At 34.1% G+C, this 18293-nt stretch overlaps 1 protein-coding gene across 2 annotated transcripts in view; it reads left to right on the plus strand.

Annotated features, from left to right (window-relative positions):
• Nucleotides 1-18293, plus strand: part of mspo (M-spondin) — a 59810-nt gene that overhangs the window by 38925 nt on the left and 2592 nt on the right. For both annotated transcript variants that reach the window (XM_076119187.1, XM_076119186.1), the window contains exons 3-7: nt 6746-6945; nt 13940-14044; nt 14673-14852; nt 15959-16179; nt 17560-17744. In XM_076119187.1, the coding sequence (XP_075975302.1) occupies nt 6746-6945; nt 13940-14044; nt 14673-14852; nt 15959-16179; nt 17560-17744 (891 nt within the window). The remainder of the gene's footprint in view (nt 1-6745; nt 6946-13939; nt 14045-14672; nt 14853-15958; nt 16180-17559; nt 17745-18293) is intronic.

Genomic DNA, 18293 nt, shown 5'->3' on the forward strand with positions numbered 1-18293 from the left:
GAAATAGAAGAAATTATAATTTTCGAGCCAAATTTTAACAGCAATACTTCATGATACCTATTCTTTTTGTCACGAATAGCAATTAACTTTTATAAGGTTAGGTAAAGGTAGATTGGTTTACTTTAACTTTTTTTTAACATATTTTCAAACTATGTAAAACAACTGTGGACAGCAAGACAGGTCTATCACCGCCGAGATGCCACCCTTACAAAAAAATGTCTTTTTAAGTCTCTTTTTGCAGTTTGCGTTTCGCTGAATAAAAGCTCTGAATGATGACATAGTTCAACGCTAGCCTCAAAAAATATTGCAATATTTATTTAGCGCTGTATAAAATATTGTCTGGTTGAAATGTGTTGATGCTTTCAATCACGTCGGTAGAACCTACATGCATAATCCGGATTACTGGATGTCCAACATTTTCCGCTCGCCACAGCTTTGTATGTAGATAAATGTTTTTACATATGTTGCATATAAGCGTTATTGAAAGTGCCGTATTTTTTGTTTTTGTTGCCATTTTTCGTTAGACAGTAGCTAATATGTAATACTAGTTTTACTGAGAGTATTTTACTAAACGGAAAAAACGTAATGAAAAAAATTATAACTTAGGCCCTGCTTCCAAAAGGATAATCCCTGAGATAAGACTACTTACTTCCGAGTCTCTCACAGAACAGTACTTCAGTTTGAATAAAAAGTAAAATACTATATCGTCAATCAATATCATCGTTCCATAGAATCCGAAACCAGGAAATGTTCAAATAAAAAAATCATCTATTAATAATTGACAAGGGCTTTTGACCTCAGTCCTACTTTGTACATCTCCATTTATTTTCATAACAATGACACCCACCTACGATACCCAATAATACAAAATTCAGAACAATTCGTTGAAATAATCAAATCGTGCAAAATACCCGTATGACTAACACTGATAGAAATACACCTGTCTCTCAGTGACAACACATACATACAAACATACATACATACATATAACACATACATTGCAATGTTTATCAAGCGAGAGTCCATGCCAACTGGCAAACGAGTTCACTATTCTGATATCTGTGTATGAATCATTTGTATTGAAAGTGCGAGAGACATGAATGTGATTCTGTATGTGTTATTTATGTGATGTCATTCTGAATAACTGATAGAATTGTTTGATAAGTTGGCCGGTGTATGATGTGAGATTTCATTTAATCTTTACCTCCATACTATATTTTAAGCGAAAATTTGTCTCTCTGTATGTGTCTGTCCAGCCTGAACCACAGAATGGATTACGATAAAAAAATGTATTCAGGTTTTAGACTCGAGGTTTTTTTTTAATTCAGCTATTTGCGGATGAAAGTGCGAGCAATTAACTCAACACTGATTAAATTGTATTGCATACCGATACATTTAGGAACATTAAAATGAAAGAGTGCACTAGTTAGCTTGGAAGAACAGTATGATAGTCTTTAGAATACGTAAAGAGCCCAAAAACAACATAGGTATACAGTAACTAACTTTACAAGTCATAAATGCGGAAAATGGATAATACATGAAATACAGGTAACGTATTTTACCAGCGATTAAAAAGGAAAGATACCTAACAAACTCTTAAAACAAAAACAGAGGAACGAAAAAACCTTCACCAACATTTACAACGCAGAACTGGAGCTTGTTCAAAATTCTGTAAGCGAGAGAGAGGTACAAAGTTTAGATGTTCTCGCCTCATTGATCGTGCGATAGCGTTTGCGGGTTAACGCATTTGCGTTGAAAACCGTGAATATTTGTGATGTACCGTGCAGTGTTTAGGAGTTTACGTGTGAACGATTTGTAATTATGCTTGACGAGAATTTGTAGCGGTTTAGATTGGAATTACACTAGTTTATGAAAAGCTGGCTGAAAAATGAATTAAGAGTTCGCTAGACACAAATCTAAGTTATTTATTAACTGTATGTTTTGTTATAAATATTAAAACTTAGTATAGAGTAGTTTTTCCAACTAAAAGCACAGGGCATATACTTAGAAAAGTAATAATAAAATTAGGAGTCTACTAAAAATGCATGTGCCAAAGAGTCCGTTTCATTCATAGTCTAAAGTACAACTTCCAAAACAATGTTAAATACAAATGGTTCCTAGTCTTACATCTTCACAAAATTTAATATTACAATCTAAAAGGTTACCCATTAGCCATTTTAATCTTAACATCTCTTTTAAAGGACTGGATGTTCAGCGGGCTTATCACGTATCTCAGTTGACAGCTAGTATACGTCAAATCTATGGTCACTATTTAGTACATTGCTGCTTTGACATAACGTATTAATCACTATAATCTAAGGGAGAAAACAATGGACAGCATAGTGGCTTTCAAATGGCTGTCAAATAAGATACGTGATAGCCCCCCAGAGCTGTATTATTTCACGATACTTTACTTTTTATTCGTACGACATTTTTGCTCTTTGCGTCGACCGCTGCTGCGGTTTTTCTCGCTATTTCATTATAATCTAATTTCAACTTGTGAAAGGAACTTTTATTTGCTTCTTTATAATACAAAAACCGCATAGTTTATTAGAATATTTAGATGAGATAAAAGCATGGGAATGGAGATGTAAGAATTATGTATGTTGCTTAAAAACAATGTTTAAAAATACTTTTTCTTTCTATGACGACAACCCAACATTGTGTATGTTTTGGTGTTCAAAACATTTACTACAGTAAAACATAATAAAGCTCTTATATATTCTGAAAGTATTTACTCTATGTCATAGAGTTTTCATTCACCGCGTAACAAAATCATTTGAAAAGATATAATAAAGAATAAAATGTTGGCGTCAAATAATATTTGTTTTTTAACTTTCTTTAGTAAAGTTTCTAACAATTTTTCAATAAGTTTCGAAATAAAAATCTAATGTAGAAAGAATTATATTTTCAGAAAGACTTACATATTTCAGCCGAAAACTTAGATAGACTATGAAAAAGTTATTTCAATACTCGTAAACTTGTCTGCACCGTGTATGTTTATGATTTTTTGTGGAATAAGCCTTGCGGGTTGGGAGTATGTGCGGTCGTAAGATATATACAAACGTGTGCCACATTGTGGAGTCACATGAACAAATGAGGAGGATTTTGGAAGAAAAAGTATTTGGTATTGTTGTACTAGGTAGGTTCCAAGGGGAGAAATCTAGTTGTGTTTTATTTCGAGTTTCCAAGCTACTGTATTTTGATACATAGTGGCCTAAGAATTCGTTTAGCGTGATGTTAAAGCACATGACCTTTCGCTGTCTATCTGTACTAACGCAATTGCAGATTAATTGCAAATCACTTATCATCGCCCAGGGAACGGACACTACCTACTTAAAACTTTTTTTTAAATGGCACCGTTTAATTAACGAATTTTCAGAAGATAAAACGAAGCCTAATTAACCATTAAATTATTACATAGACTATAATTTAATGACTTGTAGAGCACTACTTATATACTTTTTTAGTCGGCCAGTGTCAAAGATATTAGATATCAAATGACTAGCTGACCCGCGCAACTTCGCTTGCGTCCAATAAGAGAGAATGGGTGAAATTTATCCCGGTTTTTGTAACATTAATTACTGGTACTCTGCTCCTTTTGTTGTAGCGTGATGATATATAGCCTATAACCTGCCTCGATGAATGGACTATCTAACACTGAAAGAATTTCTCAAATCGGACCAGTACTTCCTGAGATTAGCGCGTTCAAACAAACAAACAACTGTCAACCTGTACAAAAAACACGATGACAGAATAAAAAATAATTTCATTTTCACTTTAAAATACGTAACATTATAATCATAAAATAAAAATATTAGCAGAAGATCTTGGACAATTTATGATTGCGAATGATGTTGAGTCATAATGTGTTACGCGTATGTAGTATTATATCAGTTTGTAAATAGGTAGGCCTTGAAATGTCTACAAGTGTCATTGACTGGAGAATGTGCATTGCCAAAATGTGTGTGGAAATTCCAAATACCTCGTGGTCTTTAAATAGAAAATGTTATAAGTCGTACTACTCTATTTAGCTATACAGTAACATATTATACAGTTCGGTTTAATGATAGATTCTTGAATATTGAAGCATTTTCATATCTATTACAATATGTTATGGCATATTATGAAATGTGTTGTAAGTTGTACGCTGAAATTTTTAAGTACCATGCTTTATTTCTGGTCAAACAATGGGTCAACTAGTCTAGTCTTTATTATTCATGAACATTTTTATTATTATTTTTAAGGTATAATCAGAAATATTACTATGTATGATGAAAGATGAACTCTATCCTATTTTCGGTATCATCTCTGTGGATGAATTGTCATCACTTAACATTTTGTATGTTATTCTTTTACAGGGTTCTTATTTAATAAACATTAAAAACAAATAGGTACTCCAAGATTATTCTACCCACATACTCCCTCGCTTCATATTGAACGTACACTTAGGAATAATAATACAGCCCAAAGTGAAATGTAGATACTTCTCAACAAATTGATTTCTCACTCCAATACAAATGTAATACCTCGACAATTTATTTTATTTTATTGCCAAGTATTTAAAGTAATATGTTTTTATACTTATCTGGGTTAAGTGTAGGTGGTTGTTATGCCCCTTTAATATTAACGTGGGTATTGACCGGTGTTATAAGGGATAATGTATCATTAGCTGCGAACATGAAACGTTACGCCATGTGCTAAAGTGAGCGTACTATCTTTCACTCGCTAGAACCGCCTTGTTTTCCTGCACATGAGCGCGATCCTCTACAGTCAGTACCAACGAGTATCGAGAGTTTGACATTTTAAAGTGGGTATTAGCCGGTGTTTTAAGGCATAATGTATCATTAGCTGCGAACATGAAACGTTACGCCATGTGCTAAAATCCTCGTCAAACTTTCTTTCGCTCCCTAGAAGCGCCTTGTTTTACCGCATGAGCGCGATCCTCCACAGCCGGTACTATCAAGTATCGAGAGTTTGACATTTTAAACGCGCTGCAAAAATAGGTTCTTCGACGCCGGCTAGACGCGATAATCAATTCTTCATATAAAATTTCTCAATAGCTAGCCGGTTGTAGATAATAATCGATAGTGATAGGGAATCGCACTGCAGACTGCGTGTACGCTCGCCATGCATCATGTTACATTACGCATTGCAGCACCAGTCAGTACCCACCTTAAGGTACTTTTCCAATAATTCATGAAAATCTGAGTCCATGTTTATTATAAAATCTCCTTTAAAAATGGGACAAGGTTGTTTTTCATTGTTTTATTTTTTGCTTCGTTTATATAATTGGCTGTCTTTAATTCCTGAACGAGCTGTGTTGCTTTATTTTATTTTTAAATTATGATTCAATTTTGCAATGATTTATTCAACAAACAGGTTGTCATTGATTACGCATAGTATAGTACTTTGTTATGGGTTCACTATTCGGACTATAATTCAACAGTAAAATGCATCGTATAACTCGTGGTTCTTACCGACAATTCAGTGATGTAGGAGTAAGGTTTCAACTGTCATTAGTTACAACTATAATATAAAATACTTCTGTTTTTTGTTTGGTTACAACTGCTACATGCAGTGGGGGTATAAAAACCAATCCATTATTAACACTGGTTTGCAGCAGCTTCTACAAAAATGTTAAAAATTATTACACAGTCAACATTTTTCACCTTATCACTTCAAATTTATCATAACCACATTTAATATTAATTATAACACTCCAAACCGTTACACTTCAAGTTATCGCCTCCGTCCAAAATTAAAAGATTAAATACGTAAATTAAAATAAATTATTCGTTCGCAAAAAGTGGGGAGCTGGCGGCGAAGATGGAAGCATTTCAGAACTCCCGGTAATATTTTTACAAAGAACTGTTTGTGAAGTAATTTGTTACCCTTTTTTGTACCCTTCGCAGTTTATCTGAGATTTAATAAAAGTTCATTAAGTATACTGTACCGTGAAACACAGGCTATCGTAAATATTTGCGGGAATAAATTTTCATTTTTATCAGTTTTGAAGTTTGATGTGGTTTGACTTGTGATTAAGACGCTTTTATTTTATACATTATATAATAGTATAGGTATCTTATAAAGATAAGTGTGCTTTATAGCCAATTTTCTAATAAAAAGTTGTTTTAAGTTGATTAAGGGTAAGGTAGTGCTTTTGTACAATAATCGCAGTTTCATAATTTTCGCTTTTATGTCTCGTTGTTCATCAAGCTTCTTCGACATGGACCCAATTTAAAACCGCGGCTATTTTTAACCAGGGGTGTTTTCAGCAATTAAAATACCTTACACGTGTAGCCTTTTATCAGCAGAGCGTAAAAATACGATCTTAAACGTGCCACGAAATGCGTTTACCTCAGGTTGTTGGAACCATAATTACTATCTAAAATTAAACCGGGTTCAAATATTACATACCTTGATTTTCTTGTCATTTTGACGTTAGGTTTGACTTCAGTAGTGTAGATAGTGATCACGCCACCTTGGTCTGGTCTTGATCTCTCCACGCCGCCATATTATGTCGCCATCATTTTGTATGTTTCACTAAAAGTGATTTCGGGTCTAGTTAGTATTTTTATTGCCTGTCTAAAAATCCTCCTTTAAGAGACCAAGCACCAAAAAGAAAAAAATAGCAAGCGTCAGAGTTGCTTGGTGATTAACTTATCCTTAATTTAATTTAACGTTTATCTCAGGTTGTAACGCGAAACTATAAAACTTACTTACCAATTTTTCATTTTCCCAGGTGTGTCCCACGACCGCTCCTACGTCCTCTTCCGCCTAGGCCGAAGAGTATCAGCGCCAGTTCGGCAGTTCGCCGAGTCTGGTCGCTCGGACGCGCTCGGCTCGGCTCCCGGCACGCTTGATGTGTTCGGTGGACCACCGGTTGGGCAGGGCGCGGGGAGGACTGAAGCGGAGTTCTTTGTCGATGGCAATCATTCGAGGGTGAGTATGAATTTATTTTATCTATACCAACAATGTCAATAATTTAGCGATATTGTTATTAGTAAAATACCATAATATGATGCCAATGTTGTACCATGTATGGTGTGTGTACATAACAAACTTATTCTTAGCATAGAGACTAAGTTCAAATTACTATCTTGGTGTAAACAGCAATAGCTTGAATGAACCTTCTCCTATTAATATACAGTGTTTTAAAACTAGCATATAAATAAAATAAATTGCCAAGCGAATTGTCATAAAAATCAGAACACAAATCGGGGCTTAACAGTCATTGGCTGCATTTCAACGCATTCGGCTGCAATAACGATGAAACCTCAATAATTTTGTAATTAAAATCGTGCGCGGCCGGTAGGATCTCGATAGATACTGTGGTACATTGTGGCGTAACGACTGCCATTGTACGAATGGCATTGTATTTGTGTATCAAGTTATTTATTTGATGTGAATTAAATATTTGGTAATTATTACTTTTTTATGAGCCACAAATATGCTCGCGGATGAAATTGCTGTTTAATGTGGACTTAAAGCATAATAAAGTAAGTAAATATAATGTTGGTATTGGTGAAGGTCTTTGAGATGATGTATATTGATATCAATCTCTGCTATCAAAGTGATTTTGGTGTCATCAAATCAAATTATTTTATTACTTAGATTAAGCCAAATTTTGACATAGCAAAAAAAATACTGGCGTGTATTTTTCAGTAGCTGGTACTATCGTGTATCGAGAGTTTAACATTTTAATCTATGGCACTTTCTAGGGCGAACTAAAGATTTCCTTTAGGGCTTCCAGACAAAATTAGTCGATTGCTAGCCGTTTGACGTTAGCAGATAGTAACAAAAAATAATCTGGATTAAATTTAACAATGGTAGTACCTATAAAATAATATCTAGATATATATCACAAGTAAAATATACAAAAATTATTTCAACAAAGTAAAAATCCACCATCAGAAGCTACTACTCCAATTTGTAAATCAGAAACGTAACTCTAAAATCACCCTGCATATTCCCACCGAAACTTCACCGTAAGTGTCTAAACTTAGTCCTAAATAAGTCTTATTTCCTAAGAGACTGTCTGAACGTATGACTTACGGCTTCAAAGTTGTTACACCGGCTGAATTAAAGTGAGCATATGATTTGCAATTTTAAGTACTTGTGTGTTCTTTTGCATAATACTTTGCTCTTACTTATGTGTCTCTTTAACGTCACTTATGTAAGTGCGGAGTTTATAGTCGCGGCTTTACGATAGAGTTTGGTTTTTGCTCATTTGATGATTTTCATCTTGGCAATACCAGACTTAAATTAGATTTTGAATTAAATAGTAAGTAAGTACATAAATCTATTTGTATGAAAACTGTGCTACAATAAAACATCATAAGGTATGAAGTGTGCAGCATGCAAGAATAAAGTAGATAAAAACGAACAATAAAATTATTTAACTTGAATCTCATACTTTTTTAAATCAAAACTTTTAAAACCAAAGTCTGAATTATTACTAACCTAAAGTAATAAAGCGTGTCAGATTCACTTGACCTAGACTTCAATAAAATCTTTGTCACCTCTCACAATGCTATTTGATCGTCAACTTCAAAGAAATCCAGACTTCGAACTTAGGTTTAGATTTCTAAGAGATCCACTAATTGGGCTCAGAGGTCAGACAATATCTTGGGCAAATATTTATCAAAATCAGCCTGAACCTGAAACTTCTAGGAGCTAACACGTTGGATAAAAGACTATGTATCTCTATGTAGGGTTAACATCGAAAGTCACTCGAAGATAAATTGTTACTATTGTACTCATAAACAAGCGATTAGGAGATGATTTCTGTATTTTTTTTATAATATTGATAGTATTTTGTCGATGTTGTGAATTTATAATTAACCTTTAATATTTTTCAATTTAGCGAGGCTTATGTATAATAATATGCATAATATGCAAAGCGGATTTTTACCATCATGTAATGGAATAGATGCATTTTAATGCATTAAGTTAGTTATTACAATAAACACAACAAAAAAGCCCATCATTTATTTATTAACTGTGACAAAAATTTACTTGCGTGTCATATTTAATGCAAAATTATTTACTTATTCACACGAAGACATTTAATATACATATGCTCAGGTATACCTACTGGAATTTTAGTATTTTATTCTCAGCACACTCTTGTGCTGTCTGTACCTCATCGTTAATCAAAATTAGACCAAGACTCCGTGAAGGATGATACACTGTCGCCTCCGCCCTTGAATCTAGAAGGCTTTCAAGGAAAAAAATATTTTACCTCAAACATTCTTACGTAGTTTTTAAAGAAAGCCTAAAACTTTGATCAAAAATGACTTCAGAGAAACAATACAGCTGGATTAGAAATCTTCGAGATGACATAGAATATTATGAAAGCAAGAATTGAAATGTCTATGCTAAATCAAATACATTCCATATCCTCTAGCTAATAAAACCTTATGTCTGTGAAATGTACATCTTCCTATCCTATCCAACTGTATCAAAAAATATAAAGAGTATTTCATTACTCACTCTTTTGAATGAAACACCACCAATTATCCACCAAAACAAGGCTGTAAAGGAAAGAAGAAAACAACATCAATTAGTCAAACTCTTTAACAAAAAATCAACTCAATACAGCTCAGTATTACCCTCTTTTACAACTTAAAAAGTCGAAACTGCACAACAAACCGTTATGCTATCGAAATTGTACGGAATTTTACTCGTAGCCGAACAAACAATGCCCAAAAATATCGTATTTCATCACTAATTAATGCCTACAGAACAAACACCAATTACGAATACGAACAAATAAAAGAACCGAGTATTCAAACCGAGTAAGCGAGTAATAAAGAGTTTTATCGAATCGTGAACCGAATACGTTTTATTGCGAACCCTAATTTTGTTTCTTCGTTAATCGATAACTGTACGAAATAATCGAGTCATGAATCTGTAATCGATTAATCAATTTTGTTTGTTAATGAGATTACTGTTTATATCGGAAGTTGGGCCCATAAAGAAATATTATCTTGATATTAAATTATGGGCATCGATAATTATAACGTGCCGGGTAATTAAGCCAGGAATTAAATAATTGTATTGGTTAATAATTTAATTTTGCTACCTCTGTGTTCCTTCTTATTACGGATTTATTTTAAATCTGTACTTGTAGGTAAATATTTAATTACTTTAAGGCTGAGACCAATTGCGACAATAGTTTTGGTATGGAAAACTGTTTAGAAAATTTTTACTCATACAAAAGGCAGACGCTTTTAGTCGACCCAAATCGCTCTAAAATAACGTTTAAAATCACACCAGACCTTTCTCTAGTCTAGCAACAAATGACCTAATGAAATCTCATCAAATGTTTTCAAACAATTAGAGCACCAAACAAACTCATTTCTAACTAAAATAAAGGTCTCTACAAAATCTCAAATGAAAACGCATCGTTACGTCCATAAAAACACGGCTTTAAATGTAAAAGGTAGTACTTTTCACATGAATTAAGTTAAATAATTAAGGAAATGAATTGCGTCGCGTTCTACGTGAGATGATTACGTCACTCGTGCCTCGTTCACATCACGCTACTCGACTCGAGTGGAGAGTATTTAGTGTGAGTTTTATACTCTTAGTTGGAAAGTTCGTGTTGCGTTTAGACCGGCACGTAGGTAATATAGTTGTTAGTGCACTTTTGTGGTCAGTTCAGTAGTTTTAAAACTAATAAAAGTGGCGTTCAAGTTTGAAATTCTTGGAGGAAGTATGGCTTTTATATTGAAATGGTAAACGTTTGGGCATAGTTATGGTCTAATTTTATATTAAATAAAACTTGGTAGACCTTATTTTATTTGAGCTGTAAATGTGATCATGTTTGAAGGTTTAGTATACCGAAAATACTTTACTTGCTATCGGTAGTCCAATAGTATCAAAGATTGCACTGGAAATTACTTAACAAAATAATTCTTTGAACATACATATTATTACATATGCTTTTTTATTTCAGTAATATTATAAAAATTGTATTCAGCGTTAAATATAATACTAAACTTTGTAATTTTAATTGATTAAACTTGCCGTACAGAACTCAAAAATTTTAAGTCCACTTTTTCAGTACGTGTGTTTATTGTAAACAGCTAGACAATGAGCTTAAAATGTCAACTAATGAGAACATTTTACTGCTGAAAAGTTTGAACATGTAGATCCTTTGTAAATACACTGGCTTATTTTCACGTTTTGTTGAAAGTTGTCAACACGTAGCTTAAAGAGTCAGTTGCTGTATTTGTTAGAAAATGCAGTGATGAAGAACAATAATGACTTAAATTCTCTGGATGTACATATGTTCAAACTTTTATCTGAAAGTAAAAGGTAGTTTTGTTCATTTTTGTAAAAGTTAGAAATATATTTCAGTAAGTGTATCTCTCTCCTTGTGAAAGAAAACGTTTTATTTACGTTCAATGTTTTTTTAAAGGCTATAGAAATCTCTATAATAATACTTTTTACTCACTGCACTAGATAAACACAAAAACAATTCCAAAATAGCAATCAAAATAAAACAACACCCACTTACCCAAACGCTCACTCCAAAAAAGCTCGCAATTTCAACAGCAACTAAAGTCTCACGCATTAAGAACTCCCATTAATTAAAATTACGCTGCTCTTTAAAAAGGTAACTCTGTTACAACTTAATTACCTCCTTTTAATTTTTATGGGACCATTATTTCTGTAAATATTGACCCAGATATTTCATCGAATCTGTTTACATTGTGTTTTCCTTCTTCGTGTTTATGGACGTTGAAAGAATTCTGAATATTATGAGGAAGTTCAGTAAATGACGATATTATCTGTGAAATATCTTTATTCGTTTCGTTGCTTCATCTGTAATGGTATATTTGAGTTGTTTGTTTATTGAATGAATGAATGAATGAAATACTCTTTATTGTACTTGTATAAATAAAAAAAAAAAAAAAAAAAAGAAGATACAAGAAAAAGAATAGACATGGATAAAAATAAAAACAAAATAAAATTAAGATGGTAGTACAATTGGCGGCCTTATCGCACAGTGGCAATCTCTTCCAGGCAACCATTCATTATTTCATTATTTATCCATTCATTATCAGTTTATTGTCATTTGTGTATCAATAGCCGGGCATTAAAATATTTTCAGTGACATAATAATAACAGATAGTATTTCTTTCTGGAATTTAAATCAAATAATACAATTTTTTTTTGTTTTACTCTACAGATATTAGTGTTATAAAGAATATTTTTGAGATAACTGTTCCATAATTATTTTAAAAAAACTCCATCAGGAAGACACATTATGTCCGATAAAAAATATATAACAAGACGTATGGATGGGACTGAAGGTTTTCTTGTCTTCGTCTAGGGTAATAAGGCGTGATTTTATGTTTAAACTAAACCAAATTTGAAATCTGAACAAAGTTGAAACGGAAGGCTAATTTCCCTAAAGCAACAATTTCAAACACTTACTGAAGTAGAACAATCAGTGAACAAAAGCTACAATAATCTAGCGCTAATTACGAATCTTGCAAAGCAATAGTTGTTTGTAAGACGTTGAACAAATTGCTTCATTAAACATTTCTGAGCTAGTGGACTGTTACGATCGCTAGTTTGTAGCATGACTCCAGTAGAGCTAGCTTTGATGTTCTTGAACGTGATATTGTAACGGACTGCAAAGCGATCTCAGATTGATTTCTGAGATAAATGGGTGCAAAACTCTGCTGTTGAATTTTGCAGTTCCTGGTTGGAATTTCGAATAGTCTGTTGAAATGGTAATTATATTATTACGTGGAAATATGTACTGTATTAGGGGATTTCATCAACTAGGCTTTCTTCAAACTATGTTGGAGTCGGCATCCAGTCTCACCGGATGCTTTGGAGTCTCACTTTTCACTGGCTCTAATATAGTAATGTTAGGACGCTTCGTCAACCTAGCCTTTCATCTAACTATGTTGGGTTCGACTTCCATTCTCACCGAATACTACTGAATACCAGTATTTTAAATGGGGCACCTACCTATTGGACCTCTACAACAAAATTGCTTTGTGTATAACACGATATCCCACGGTAAGACTGGTTGCCAGACTTTCAAGTTCCTGCCTACTGGTAACGACTGTAAAAGATCTTTGTAAACGACAGCCGGGACTCATAATTTATTTAACGTGCATCTGTATTTAATTAGTAAATGTAGATATTAATTACAAAAACCGTGCTAAAAGTTGTGACATTGAACAATTTTCCAATTACATTTAGACTACCACAAGGTACTGCATTGGGCTCCATACTTTCTAAACGTTGTATGCTTGGTAAGCCAATGAGACCAAACAAAAAGCTCGAAAATCCATATTGCTACAATAGTTTAGTTATACGGGCTCGGAAACGAAGTAAAACGTTGCTGTTCCCATTTTATTGGGACAAAAATCTGTATAGCCTGCAGATGTTTATTCCAAGCATGGGCGTTTGTGCATAGTATTTTTATTTGTATTACCCGCAACAGAGGATAGCCTAGTACGAATACAATAAAGAGGGAAATGAAAACACGAATGAATAACAAAACTTGAGGCAAAATAAAATCGGTATTGTAAGTGACATACATTTTGAAACAGATAATTTTACAGTTCGGAATAATAACAATCCTTGTAAAGCTTGATAAGAGCAATATTTCGAGTTACCATTAAAATAAATATGACGTTGTCACATTAAATGTTAATGACGTCATACTTAATAAAAAAATACTATAACTCAACGAAAGGAAAACATAAATCAATGAAAATTATTTGATTACAACTGAAACAAAAACAAACATCCATCTCATCGAAATTATCACTTGACCAAAAAAAACAAAAGACGCATATTTCCTGTCTCACTCTTTCTTTTTACGGCAGAGAGAGAGAAAGCCTGACCTAATTGAGGTTGTTTTTGTTGGTGTAATTTGAAATGTAATGTGTTGTGGCAGGTGTCGGTGATGGCGCGTATGATCCCGTCTCCCGATTGGTTCATTGGAGTCGACAGCTTCGATCTTTGTGTTGATGGGAACTGGCTGGACAGTATCACTATTGAGGTAAGTTCAACGAAAGAGAATTTTGAAGCGACAGAATTTAACGAAACAAACAGTACCTCGATTCTGTACCACTATCGACTACCGACAACCGGCTAGCTATCGAAATTTTGACATTTAGAATGTACTGCCAAAATGTTTCCTACGACACCCATCAGAGGCGCTGATCAGATTTTCATACAAAATTTCTCGATGACAGTTCGGTTGTCGGTAGTCGATAGTAGTAGAGAATCGAGGCAATTCCTCTGTTTGTCATCAATGAGATCAAAATCGCTAATTATATTAGTGGGAAATAGATAATGTTTGAAAATGATGTAAGATATTGAAATTGCTGATATGAACTATTGTTTATAATGTTTAACATGCTTTACATTTTCGTATTCAATAATATAATTATATTTTGAAAAAAAAAGTTAAATGTAAATTTACTTAGTCCGATGATATAGGTTGAAATTGTCGGGATCTATCACATGCAAATTATCAATTTCAACGTCATTGATGTTAAAACCTTTCGTTAACAGTTACTCTTAAGAAATTTTAATTATCCCCTCATTTACAGTTATTAGAACAACGAAATGCCTTGCTTTCCTGATATTTTCTTCAGTATCATTAACTTTACCATTTTTCTCAGGTGGATCCTCTAGACGCGGGCACAGACAACGGCTTCACATTCACAGCGCCGAACTGGCCCACAGCGCCCCAAGGCGTGGCGTATCGCATCACTTCGAAGTACCCGTCACATCCAGCCGGGTCCTTCTTCTATCCACATCTGAGGAGACTGCCGCCGATTGCGACGTTTCAATTTATAAAGGTATCGTATTTCTAAAGTTAAATATCCATATCAATTTGCTAAAGCTATGACAAATTTGAGAATAATGGCATTGCAGTTTCAAGTACAGTACAGACACTTTCAAGGAAGAAGTATTATGATGCTAAGCTAGAAGTACCCTCAAACAATATTATATAATAAATTTATAATATTTGGTTATATTTGATTTTGTTGTTAAGTTCAATTTTACTCTTGACAAAAGGTGTTCAATATCTAATCAACATATATTCTTGATCCTCTTGGTATGCATGTATAGCTCATATTCTAGTACGTGCAAGCCATAGATACAAACTTACGTAGTGATTCATATTAATTTTGAATTCCTTAATAATAATTAATAATAAATAAATCATTAAGTACATTATTTTACAGACGTTAACTAATTGGGGCTTTAGCAGTGTTTATTTACTATGAATTTTGTATTTAAAGCATCAACTATTTCTGTAATAACTACACTTTATACAAAACATTAGGTTTCATGTGAAGGGTTCACTAAACACTACTTACCATAGCTCTAACACGAATAACATATATTATGACACGCGAGCCATTAGCGCTAATAACTTCTCGTTTGTCAAAGCTAGTCCATTAGATGGTCGATTAGTCTGTTTGTGGGTCGAAAGTGTATCATTACATGTCAATGTATTTATAACCCAAAATATATATTCTGGCTATCGTACATAACTTTAAAGATAACGCAAATGTAGTGTAGTTTTCAGTCAACCTTGCTAAATAAACTCAAAGCTTAAATATTCAAATGTCAGCAAAGAAATGAGAAGACTCTTCTTACTAAACCTCAAACTGTCACAAGCATCTGACGTCATAATCCATAGCATCCAAGTGCATTTCGAAACTTTCACCTTTCATTATTTTCTAGTAATAGGGGGTAACAGTAATGACAAGTTACTGACATTTAATCAAAATGCACTCAAACCTATTAAGATTGCACTTGACTTACTGGTGAAATGTACTGGCATTTCAATGCACCACGGAATGAAATGACCAATACCGTTAGATAATGGAGAGTAACAACTAGTCGGCAAAGTAAGTTATCAGAATGCAAAACAATAAGTTCCTCTTTCCAACAGTTACGAGAATACGAGCTGTCGGAAGTATTCCACCGAAGCAGTGATGACAGGAGATACGACGTTCTTCAACTGGACAAGATGAACCACAACAACATCGACGTTCTAGACGGGAACAGAGCGCTGTCTATCGCAGAAGAAGTGGAGCGAGCGGAACAAGCACCCAGGATATACTCCGAGGGGTCAATGACCACGCCTGATGGCGCGTATTCTTATTATTCTTTGTAAGTATTATTATAATGCTGTATAAAACTTAAAATCATAGACCAAGTTATTTATAAAATAGTCTTGTCTGTCTATAGCGAACTTAGCTTACTTAGTCTTGCTACACAAATATTCGGGTCGGCACGTTCGTTTCTGTGGCGCGGTCGGTAGTATACGCGCCTGCCGTGCGAAAGGTCTCGGGTTCGAATCATGGGTCGGGCCAAAAAGTCTTTTCTGAGATTTTCTGTTAAGAATTTCTTAGAGATTGCCTCGGAGAGCACGTAAAGCCGTCGGTTCTGCGCCTGACCTCTCACTGGTTGTGTCGGTTATCCGTCCCGTACTATGAGAGTGTTAGAATAGAGAGTGTACCTGTGTATTGTGCACACACTTGGACACTATAAACAAAGTCCTGCACAGATGGCCAGTTTCAATGAAACTGACCGCCGTAGCCGTATCGGCTAGGAGGACATTATTATTATTGAAAAACAAAACCGAATCGGCGAATTAGAGCGGCATTTTTCCCGGACATTTATCTACACGTATTCGGTTTTGCCGATCGGCTAGGTCGATAAATATCAAACCGAATATGTGTGCTAGTGTTCTCTTTTTTCACTAATTATAGTATTCATTTTCATACAACAGAGTGGCTATATAGCAATTAATCAGATATCTTTCATGCTATCAACTACACTTGATTTACCCTTTAAACACGTCACAAGAATATCAATCACGAGTTCCACTTCTGTCTTGCTTATAATGAACTTTGAAGTCTCTTTCCCTTTTGTATAGCTGTATTTTCAAATAATGTTCATATACATCACAAAGCAGTTTGCAGTAAACATTTTAATACATTAGCTATTGCATGGTGCAAACAGCATATTAAATTAGCTTTTGTTTAAAGCTATCTAGCTAAAATCATTGAGCGTAACCAAAAATAATTCCAATTTAAGCCTAAATTATATTGCGTATTCATTTTCGACCTCTAAAATTGGTTAGATATTTTTGGTTTAGATTGATACAACCACAGCTCATTGATTATCGTTTGTTTGATTTAAATATTTCCATTGACAATATTGTTTTGCGTGAATGACAAGGTTTTTAATATGGTTTTATTTTAATAATTATAAAAATTGTATGCTTTATGTGTACATTTTTTATTTGCTATGATTGTCTCTTAGTGAGAAAAGTTACAAATAGCACAGACCATTTATTTCTGATCTCTCTCCTTTGTTTATAATTTCTTGTATAAGGTGGTCACTTTCCAAAATCCACACTATTACAGAAACCTGTATAATCAGGTAAAAACTGACCAAGTTTACCTATCTGCTTTAAATTTCAAAATATAGGTTACCTGACCGTATTACATATTACAAGATTATCTAAGACTATTCATCTATTAGGACAAATACGACTTCGAGTACGACCGAAGAGCCACGTTCGGCGAACGAACTACCAACTTCGGGTCCCGCCGCGAGCGAACGTTCGGCTCTTCGAAGCCTGGCCCGCAGGTACCGGGCGCGGCGACGACGCAAGCTCCGCGCAGACAATACTGATCCGGCCGAGAGGAGGAAGCGGAAAAGAGCTAGTGAGTGCCTTGATATTGTGTTCAAAATTGTCTAAATCTACCTTCTTCGATCTTCAACAGTATTGTTAACATGAGTTATGTAAGGTAATATCAGAACACATAATCTTTGATCAAACAAAAAATATCTTTATTTAGACAATTATAACCAATATTCAGTTTTTTGTTCTGTGAGGGTTAAGACTCAATAAAAAAATAAACAGTAGTACAAATACAGTTTAGTGACTTACGAAGAAAATTGGTATTCAAAATGTCGCATTATAAAAAAGCAAAAGATATAACACGAAACGAAAGGTCTGATAATTTTGTCCGAGAAACTGAAATGGCCGTCGTAAATGGATGAAATGAGTCGTCGTAAAATTTCAGAGTGAAGATATTAGCTGTACCAAGTACTGCAACAATACAATCCAGTTTCTTCTATGCAATGGGTTCGCAGCTGAGAGAAACATAAAAGGAACACATAGACCTCCGAGGGTCTTACCCACAATTCTCATAAAGTGACCTTCTTAGTTAGTCAAGCACATTAACTTCCTTAATTCTGGGTCTCGCTGC

The sequence above is a fragment of the Anticarsia gemmatalis genome, chromosome 10 (genome assembly GCF_050436995.1).
Source record: "Anticarsia gemmatalis isolate Benzon Research Colony breed Stoneville strain chromosome 10, ilAntGemm2 primary, whole genome shotgun sequence".
In the NCBI taxonomy this organism is placed as follows: Eukaryota; Metazoa; Arthropoda; class Insecta; order Lepidoptera; family Erebidae; genus Anticarsia; species Anticarsia gemmatalis.